The sequence below is a fragment of the Crinia signifera genome, chromosome 9 (genome assembly GCF_055691185.1).
Source record: "Crinia signifera chromosome 9, ASM5569118v1, whole genome shotgun sequence".
NCBI classification, from domain to species: Eukaryota; Metazoa; Chordata; class Amphibia; order Anura; family Myobatrachidae; genus Crinia; species Crinia signifera.
Genome location: NC_139225.1, coordinates 22,913,934 through 22,925,356, shown reverse-complemented (window position 1 = coordinate 22,925,356; position 11,423 = coordinate 22,913,934). Strand labels below are relative to the sequence as shown.

The window sequence follows — 11,423 nt, the reverse complement described above, 5'->3', positions numbered from 1 at the left end:
TCCTTTTTGTACATCCCGTATAGTGTTTATGATGTCTATTGCCCATTTACGGGTAGTTAGTGGACCAGTGCTAATTTGTGCTTGAATTGTTTGTTTTACATACAGATATGTCAAAGTCCACTCTGAGAAAACATCAGGAAGATTCTAATTCCTCCATGAGTGATGGTTTGCCAGACATTGATATGGGAATGCGGCAAGAAATATTGGAGGATTGTGGGCAAATGGTAAGCATATTTTTTTTTAAGTGGTATTTCTGGGTCAGGGAGTAACTTATTTCAAGTCTAGTACAAACCTTGCATTTGAACATTGTACACCAGGCTTTTCTGTAACTTATTAAATTAAGTGACCTTTTTTTTTGTTTATTTTTGGTGCTATGTGCCATTTTTGAAGGAATCAATCAATATTGTGACCCAATCTGATGATGATGAGCCCTCAGAGTCTGATGTATTTGTGGGGACAAGCCATGGTACAAATCGAGACAATGCTAAAAAGGTGATTTGTGACATATTTATTTAGCATTTTGGACAAAATACAATTCACAATGCAACATGGCAACGATATCTTTTCAAATTCATTGTAGACTCTAAAAAGATGTAAGAAACCCGCTACACCATCCAGTGATGAATCCCTAGATTCCGATGATGATTGGCTTCAAAGCGCAGAATATCTGCAATGGAAAAAGCATTTATATGAAAAAAAGAAAAAAGAAAAGGTATATTTGTGGCAAGCACATTCATGAACCTATCCTAATCAAACACATATGGGACGGCATTGTCAAGGTATTTATTGTAATGTGTCCGTTTTTTAGATTCGGAGACAGAAAGCCAAATCTTCTGCTACCAGTCATTCTCAACAGAGGCAAATATGTGTAGATGATGCAAATAGTGAAAAATCGAATGAAGAGGATCATGATTCAGACGATACATGCAAAAAAGAAAAGGGAGTGCGTTATAGTGAGTCTGAAAACATGGCATTAGTAGAAGAAGTTGAGAGACACTATGACGTTCTTTATGGGCCGAGATCCACAATGACAGCTGCACGGGCTAAACGAAAAATCTGGGAAGATATTGCCTCTAGAGTGACAGCAATAGCTGGGAATCGCCGAACACCCCGAACGTGCATGAAGCGTTACAGTGATTGTCGGCGTCAGACAAAAAAAAAAAATGGCCCACTACAAAATGTTGGCTATGAAAACCGGCGGAGGGCCAGAGATCAAATTCAAATGGAAACTTTGGGAAGAGATCGTAAAAAGGAGAATAAATCCAATTATGGTGGAGGGAGTCAAGGGTGTTTTGGATTCCAGAAGTCTTTGTAAGGGCCGAATTTCCGAATCTGACCTAGTAGCAGAACTTAAACATCATACTAAAAAAAGGGCCGCAAAGGGTAACTTATAATAATTTATAACATGATATATTGTTGCACGTATCATGTGCATTTTCCACCATTTCTTAAATGTGCCAACTCCACAACACAATAATGTATTGTTAGCCAGTTCCATGTAACCTGGGACATTTTCAGTGTAATGTTTTGGGGTCCTATATGTATAACCATTCTTGTATGAAAGTATGACATATCCTTGTTATTTGTTCCACTTTATAGAGCTGGCTTTGAAAAAAAGTTCTAGCAACAAACTGCAACCAAAGGAAACTGTTGAAATCGAAGAAGACATACCACCTGCCAGTCCTGCTGAAGGTTTTTCTGGAATTCCAAGTGTATTTAACGAAAGTACAATGACGGAACATACTTTTTACGGATTTGAAAGCAGCATCTGTGACTCCACATTGGCCAAATCAAAAGTATCCTCCACTTCTGTGTCAAAAACAACAAACACATGTGAAACCAAACAATCTTCCGTGCAAGGTGACATTTGTTCCTAGTTTGTACTAATATTTATATTGTGTAGTAAGTAATGTCTATAGTAACAAGTTTTTGTTTTATAGGAATTTCAAACAAGAACAAATCTAATACTGTCATATACAATCTGGAACATGGTCGCAAACATAATTGTAGAGCTAAGAAAAATAACTCTAATCTGTTAACAAGTAGTCCTTTAGGTAATACTTGATGACGTTAATAAGTAAGCACAAAATATTGTCACAAATATCGTAGTCTAATTAAATGCACATGTTGGGTAGGTGTTTTCGTTCACAACCTTGGTGCCCTTTCAACTATAAGTTGTCCTTTATTGGTAATCTCTAACCTTTTACTTATACTTACTTTCCAACTGTCATATTGACAATGCATAATAATGATTATTGCCCTAATTCCTCCTATTATTTTCATTAACTGCACTAGGTCAAGAAGATCAAGTTGATCTAACTATAACGGATTCTACTGTGAAGAGCTCATGCGATTTAGAGGATTTGAGCAAAGTTGTGGCAAAAGTTCAAAGTGGTCAAGACGAATTTAGAGAAATGCTCAGCGAAAGATTAATGTCAATGGATGACACTTTGAAAGTATTAGGGCAAACACTGGGAAACTTTGTCCAGCTAACAGATTTGGAAACACATTTCAAAACAATTAGTAAGGAACACATGCTAACAACACAAATCCACAATAATATTTATGTGGAAATAACCAATTTAAGTCACAATTGTGGCGCCATACATGCAGCACTTGAAATGCTATTACCCATTCAACAAGAGGCAGCCAACGCACAAAAGCAACTTGCAGAATCCTTAAAACACATCTATAATCCAAACACCACTGATACCGATGCAAATGTGTCACCCATCCGAACGTCTGAAAATCTGTTATTTCCTGCTACACTACGCAGACCATTCACTCCACCAATGAGAAGGTATACAGTTGCAGAAAGACATGAAGGGCCGAAAAGAAGCGTCCCAACTTATGCAGCAAATCAATCACATACAGGTCTTCAAACAATGGAAGTGAAATTGGAGAATGCAGCCCAGGATCGAGATGAAGATCAAGTTCTTGATTAGTAAGTTATCTTGACACATATTTAATTTCCATGATTGCTCTACATTCTACATTGGCAAAGGTGGATAAATTACCTACAATATATGTCTTGGGCTTAACAGAGTTCAGCATAGTGATAATGGACATACTGTATGAAGCTCAAACATTTCCCCCCCAGAAAATGTATGTACGTAAAAAATGTGTTTCAAACACATCTATGCATTCCATTACTCATTATATCATGTCTTATTTAACTGCCCAGCAATGAAAGGGCAATAGCATTAGAAACAGCAGGAAACATCCCATATAATACACCTTATCTAACCATTACATATGAAATTGTGAAAAATCTAACAATTTTGGAAAGATGGCCACATGTGCTAACAGCAACTACATTGTCGCCTTAAACCACAACTCTACAAGTCCAAAAGTAAAAAAATAAAGTGTTACTTACCAAAATACATGTATAGACAAACTTAGGAGTATGTTCAAATAGATATATATATCTCTCTATATATATATATATAGATACAGGATTTCAAATTAATTCACATAAGCCAAAAGATAAAAATCCAATTTCAATTTGCAAACCCATTCAAAACAGGAACTGACAATAGAAGGTCACTTTTGTTCCACATTGTAATTGGTTATGTTATCTAGGGGTTGTTTGCCCTTATTGCAGTAATATTGTTGTGGCATAACTTCAGCTTGTATGGTCCATTGAATTATGTACTATTTAATTCATGACATTTCATTCTTTGCAATTTCAACCAGGCAGAAATCATCTGGCAACAATGGAGATGTAATACTTCCTTCGACATTTTTTTCATTTTTGACGTTTCTGAAAGTTCCCACTTCTAGTCGATGGAAAAGAGAAAGCGGTTTAGTTCATCATTAAGAAACATGTTTAGCAAACTCAAACACATTGTCAAAGTTGTAAGGAATCAATGTTGTGTCATGAGGTTTGCAAATGACACTTACAAATAAGTTAGTATAGCAATTTGCACGTTATGTGCATGCATTATGAATAAGCCTGTATGGCTTTGAAGATTCAGATTACTTTATTCTTAATAGATGTGATTTAAACATCCACTGTCAACACAATTGCATCCAATGCAATTGAGGCATTGGACTCATTTTGACAACAGCCAACAATGGTAAAATGTATTATGCTAACAAACACCATGACATGGGACTACCATAGCAATACAAATGTTGATTACTAGAAAGTAGTGCAGAGCGTAACAAAACACCAAGGCTGATTAGTTAACAACTTCATTGCTGAGAAACTGTGGGAGGCCACAGCTTCGTGGCCTTGACATGTTGTGACCTCTGACGGGCCATACGCTCCGCACTGCTTTACATTGATCTGCAAATGTCATTGTAGTTTTTGCCCTAGAGAATTACCTTTGTAACAGAAGTAAATGCTATTTTCAAGAGTTCCTGTCAACAATACCAATGTTCACTATAGAATGTCAGCCTCAATCACATTACATGCAATTGGGTGTACAGGAGATTTGCCAATGCTGGTTCAGGGCAAATTTTTTAGTTATAACTGAGATTGTATGAGCAAATACGGAGTAATATGTTTATGCTGATATACTTTGACAATTGTCTTGCTAACAATATCTTGGCATATCTTTCTAAACAATGTCATTGCACTAATAAACAATATTACTTTAACATTTTTCATTTTGTCCAAAAAATAAAAAGACATGTGTTCAAATGATACTAAAATTGGCAACATTGTGTCTATTATATTAGTACTTCATACTAGTTCAACTTACCTGTATTTTCAGTACCGCAGGTCCTATGAAACAAAGTTCTTGCCAGTTGATGTTGTGTTATAGTTCACTTTGTGTCCCAAAGAAGGAGTCCAGAGTGTGTGCAAAAAACAAAACAAAACCTTTACATTACACTGATTACACCCTTACCAAAAAATACCCATTACAGTCACATATATATTTGTGGTGACAACATAATGTTGGTAAAAACTACACCAGGGGCCACAAATTGGATAGCCTACCATACTTACCACACAACATTGGAGTAGGGGAAGTGTCCTTAATCACAAAATTAACAGGATTGGACACATCATAAATACACACATAGAGAAGACCAACCTGAAAAACACAACAAACAACAACAATACACGTTATTATGTAAAAATAGCCATATTCACACATAAATATGTTCTCCACACTGACAGAGAAACACTTACCCTGTGCTTAGGCCGGATATTGGTTTTGGCATGAACTTGCCATGTAATCAATTACAGGATCAACTTAATAAAATATTATGGTAAACGTCAGAACTTCATAACTCATATACAACTCCTTTTGCATTAATTTCATGCAAAAGAGAAGGGAATCCAAATAGACTCTGTAAATACATGCAAAATATAACTATCAATATTACGTATTTGTAGCAATACCAAGATATGTTTGTGGTGCAAAAGTTACTTACAAGAGAAAAAGGTCCGGATGACATGACTTCTACTTTCAACTCGTTCATCCATGCCCACAGGTAATGTAGAGAAAATGTCCCCATGCAGATTAATATCTGCATCTATATTGACCGGAAAATGGTTTGCCACACAAATATTATGCAATATACAGCAAGCATTAAATATGCTGCAAACCTTTTCCGGTGAATATAAAAGCGCCCCGCCGGAGATATCTAAACATCTAAAGCGGCTTTTAAGTGCACCAAAGGTTCGCTCAATTACACGCCTTGATGCTATATGGGCCGCCTGGTATTTCTTCTCTGCAACACTTATGGGATTAGGCAAGGGGGTCAGCAACCAGGACTTATTTGGGTATCCCGCATCACCTTTAAAGGGACAAATTACAAGTCTCAAAATGTTTAATTGCTTTTTGGACTTTATCCTAGCAATATGGATATGGAAACACACTTACCTAACAGCCAGCCATCTGTAAAATTGCCACTTTCAAAATCCTGGAATATAGATGACTGACTCAGGATGAAGGAGTCGTGGGTCGACCCAGGAAAACCCACTACAAAATCCATTATTTTCATGTCACTATCACAAACCACCTGCACATTCAAGGAATGGAAGTGTTTTCGGTTACGAAAACATTCTTCCGATTCCCTGGGTGGCGTGATGTGTATATGTGTGCAGTCAATCGCTCCCAGAACATTGGGGAACTGCCATTTTTGGAAAAAGCCAAATTTGATCTCTCGCCATTCACTGTCTGTAGCAGGAAAATGGATGTACTGGGTCGTTAATTTACGGAAGCATTTAAGGACCTGTGTTATACTCCTTGACAGAGTGGCCTGTGAAAAACCGCAGGTCTGAGACAAAGTGGGCTGGAATGTACCCGAAGCCAAAAAATGCAATGTACCCAGCAATTTCTGTAGGCCAGAAATTGCATGGTTTGACCGTACCCGAGGCTCCAGGTCTGCTTCCATCTGCTGATACAGTGAATAGATTGCCCGAGAGGATAAGCGATAGTTTGCTATCACTTCAGCCTCTGAGAGAGAGTCCAGTTCACGCCTAATTCTATATTGGCGTGGACGTGGAATTGACACCCGCACAGACTCACCCAATGCAGCCAATCTCTGAGTATTAGATGTTGCAGAGGAATCCTGGTTTCCATGTCCCCTAACCCTTGGCTGCAAAAGCCTCACCAGCAAAGTGAGTATTACATCAGAGAAGGGCTCCATTCTTGTAGTCTATGTTGAAAAAATAAGGTATGTGACAAAACCGCAAATTGACCTACAGGAAAACGATTCCAAAACAGCAGACTGCTTATGCTGTGTGCTCCCTACAGTCTCAGAACAGAGGAGTGAGAGCTGTGAGGTAAGCATGATGGATTGTGGGTTAAATAAGCAGGTGCAGGTGCAAAGTATCCAAGCATGCTGGGAACTTAATCAACACCATGTAGATGGATCCACATAGCATTCATAAGGATCATTCACAGGAGAATAACATCATAAAGCATCAAAACACAGGAAAAGACATATAACAGTTATCACTAGATTGTAATATACTGTGCAGTTTCAGTTAGGGCATATAGACATTACAATGACATTTCAGTAATTCCAATGCACTCTGCATTATTTGCATCAAACAGTCCTTCTTCATAGAAATGGAAGGTCAGCTTTCACTACATTGCAAACATTCCAAACAAGATTGTCAGTAATCAGGCAGCAAGAATAAAGGTAGGACCCCTTCCTACAATGATTTCACACACTCTTAACAAGTAGTTAACAAAATAGATAACAATAGTAGTCTATTACATATAGCTATATATCACTAATGTGTTATAGGGAGCAAAATTAATGCATAATATTACAATCACGCCACACAAGCCTGGCGAGACTTCCAAGACGAGAAGTGTTGAAAATTTCGTCGACAAAACCAAACACAGCAAAGATTGCATAGGTTACGAGAAAAGTCGAGGAAAATGTGTGGACAAAATGCTCGATAATGCGAGCTTTTGTGCCCTCGACAGTCGAACAGATCGAAAAAAAAAAAAAAACGGGACAGTAAAAAAAACGAGATAAAAACCAGATTGAATTATCGAGGACGAGAAACCTAACGTTGCGTGGCGAGAAAACATAGAAACTCGCGATTTCACAGAACTCGACAGACATTGAATACCCCCCTAAGAAGTGTTGCAGAATTATTATAGTTGGAGTACAGCTGCGCTTTCTAGGTGTCAATTATTAAATGTCACCAACCTTTTACCTCCTATACAGCATGGGCCCTATACAACCTCTACAGTATGTGCCCTATACATCCTATACAGCATGTGCCCTGTACAACCTATAGAGCATGTGCCCTATACATCCTATATGTGCCCTATACAGCATGTGCCCTATACATCCTATACGGCATGCACCCTATAAATCCTATAAAGTATGATCCCTATGCAACCTATACAGAATGTGCCCTATACATACTATACAGCATGTAACCCTATACAATCTATAAAGTATGTGCCCTGTACATCCTATACAGTATGTGCCCTATACATCCTATAGAGCATGGGCCCTGTACAAAACTACAAAAAAAAAATGTACCGACCAAGTTTAACAGATATCAACCGCAAGAATACAGAGAAGCCAGGACCTACAGGCCGGGTAGGGCCTATAAAAGGGGAACCTGGATGTCAAGGGCAAATTTTCGTGCCCAAAGGGGCAGAGAAGGTTAATTTCCCTTAAAAAAAGAACAGCAATGACGCCGACCCACGAAGGGTAGGGGCCAGGCTGCTGCAATTTTATCAAGTCTGGCAAGGATCCACCACGGACAGGTGGGTCTTAGAGATTCTAAACTTAACAGTAAAGCCTTCCTTTCCTCTTTGTCCCTGGGAATAGGAGACTCTATTACCAGATTCCCTGGACGTCTTCTGAAGTCTATCTTGTATCCCGACTGAATAATGTGTGCCATATACATCCTATACAGCATGTGCCCTGTACAACCTATTCAGCAAGGGCCCTATACATCCTATACAGCATGTGCCCTATACATCATATTCAGCATGGCCGTATACCTCCTATAAAGCATGTGCCCTATAAATCCTATACAGCATGTGCCCTTTACATCCTATACAGCATGTGCCATATACATCCTATACAGATTGTGTGCCCTATACATCCTATTCAGCATGGGCCCTATACATCCTATACAGCATGGGCCCTATACATCCTATACAGCAGGGTTGCCCGGACTTTTGTAACCCGGGATCTACTTTTTGTACACTTACTTACAGGTGATCTACCGGCATCTCCCCCGGTGCAAAATATTCCCCTCCCAGTGCAATATGCCCCTTACACATTATGGCACACGGAATAAGACAAAATTCACATTATGCCACACAGTATAAGCCAAAATTTGCATTATGACACACGGAATGTGCCGAAAATTCATATTTTACCACACAGAATGAGCCATAAATTCACATTTTACCAAACGGAATGAGCCAAAAATTCACATTTTACCACACAGAATGAGCCAAAATTCCTATTTTTCAGATGGAATGGGCCAAAATTCACAATATGCCAGACAGTATGAATCACAAATTCACATTTTACCACACAAGTGAGCCAAAAATTCACATTTTACCACACAGAATGAGCCAAAAATTCATATTTTACCACATGGAATGGGCCAAAATACACAATATGCCACACAGTTAGAGCCACAAATTCACATTTTACCACTCAGAATGAGCCAAACTTCATATTTTCCACATGGAATAGGCCAAAATACACAATATGCCACACAGTATGAATCACAAATTCACATTTTACCACACGAAGTGAGCCAAAAATTGACATTTTACCACACAGAATGAGCCAAAAATTCATATTTTACCACATGGAATGGGCCAAAATACGCTATATGCCACACAGAGCCACAAATTCACATTTTTCCACACAGAATGAGCCAAAAATTCTCATTTTACCACACGGAATGAGCCACAAATTCATATTTTGCTACATGAAATGAGCCAAAATAAACAATATGCCACACAGTATGAGCCACAAATTCACATTTTACCAAACAGAATGAGCCAAAATTCATATTTGGCACATGGAATGAGCCAAAATACATAATATGCAACACAGTATGAGCCAAAAATTAGTATTATGCCACACAAAATGTGCAGAAAATTCATATTTTGCCACATAGAATGAGCCATAAATGCACATTTTACCACACAGAATGAGCCAAAATTCATATTTTCCACATGGAATGGCCCAAAATACACAATATGCCACACAGTATGAATCACAAATTCACATTTTACCACACGAAGTGAGCCAAAAATTCACATTTTACCACACAGAATAAGCCAAAAATTCATATTTTACCACATGGAATGGGCCAAAATACACAATATGCCACACAATATGAGCCACAAATTCACATTTTACCACACAGAATGAGCCAAAAATTCACATTTTACCACACTGAATGAGCCAAAATTCATATTTTGCCACATGAAATGGGCCAAAAGACACTATATGCCACACAATATAAACCACAAATTCACACTTTAACACTCGGAATGAGCCAAAAATTCACATTTTACCACATGGAATATGTCAAAATACACCATATGCCACACAGTATGAGCCACAAATTCACATTTTAACACACAGAATGAGCAAAAATTCATATTTGGCACATGGAATGAGCCAAAATACACAATATGCCACACAGTATGAGCCAAAAATTCACATTTTACCACACTGAATGAGCCAAAATTCAGACTTTACCACATGGAATGAGCCAAAAATACACAATATGCCACACAGTATGAATCACAAATTCACATTTTACCACACGAAGTGAGCCAAAAATTGACATTTTACCACACAGAATGAGCCAAAAATTCATATTTTACCACATGGAATGGGCCAAAATACGCTATATGCCACACAGAGCCACAAATTGACATTTTTCCACACAGAATGAGCCAAAAATTCACATTTTACCACACGGAATGAGCCACATATTCATATTTTGCTACATGAAATGAGCCAAAATAAACAATATGCCACACAGTATGAGCCACAAATTCACATTTTACCACACAGAATGAGCCAAAATTCATATTTGGCACATGGAATGAGCCAAAATACACAATGGCCCTTATTCAGATCTGATCGCAGTACAAATTTGTTCTCAAAATGGGCAAAACCATGTGCACTGCAGGTGGGGCAGATGTAACATGTGCAGAGAGAGTTACATTTGGGTGGGGTGTGTTGAAACTGAAATCTAAATTGCAGTGTAAAAATAATGCAGTCAGTATTTACCCTGCACAGAAACAAAATAACTCACACAAATCTAACTCTCTCTGAACAGGTTACATCTGCCCCACCTGCAGTGCACATGGTTTTGCCCATTTTGAGAACAAATTTCTACTGCAATCAGATCTGAATAAGGGCCAATATGCAACACAGTATGAGCCAAAAATTAGTATTATGCCACACAAAATGTGCCGAAAATTCATATTTTGCCACATAGAATGAGCCATAAATGCACATTTTACCACACAGAATGAGCCAGAATTCCTATTTTCCACATGGAATGGCCCAAAATACACAATATGCCACACAGTATGAATCAAAAATTCACATTTTACCACACGAAGTGAGCCAAAAATTCACATTTTACCACACAGAATAAGCCAAAAATTCATATTTTACCACATGGAATGGGCCAAAATACACAATATGCCACACAATATGAGCCACAAATTCACATTTTACCACACAGAATGAGCCATAAATTCACATTTTACCACACAGAATGAGCCAAAAATTCATATTTTACCACATGGAATGGGCCAAAATACGCTATATGCCACACAGAGCCACAAATTCACATTTTTCCACACAGAATGAGCCAAAAATTCTCATTTTACCACACGGAATGAGCCACAACTTCATATTTTGCTACATGAAATGAGCCAAAATAAACAATATGCCACACAGTATGAGCCACAAATTCACATTTTACCACA

At 38.0% G+C, this 11,423-nt stretch overlaps 1 protein-coding gene and 1 long non-coding RNA gene across 2 annotated transcripts; one reads left to right on the top strand and one right to left on the bottom strand.

The window, feature by feature from the left end:
• The first annotated feature begins 395 nt into the window (after positions 1-395).
• On the top strand, positions 396-4,573 carry LOC146035222 (uncharacterized). The gene is made up of 5 exons (XM_083158552.1): positions 396-712; positions 809-1,383; positions 1,600-1,860; positions 2,296-2,944; positions 3,697-4,573. Coding segments are annotated over exons 2-5 (1,131 nt in total). The 5' UTR covers positions 396-712; positions 809-1,163; the 3' UTR covers positions 3,698-4,573.
• Positions 3,460-7,549, bottom strand: LOC146035224 (uncharacterized). Its single transcript, XR_014460602.1, has 4 exons — positions 5,144-7,549; positions 4,958-5,045; positions 4,710-4,776; positions 3,460-3,779 (listed from the first exon to the last, which is right to left on the bottom strand). It is a non-coding gene; the product is annotated as an uncharacterized LOC146035224 (long non-coding RNA).
• Positions 7,550-11,423: the final 3,874 nt, after the last annotated feature.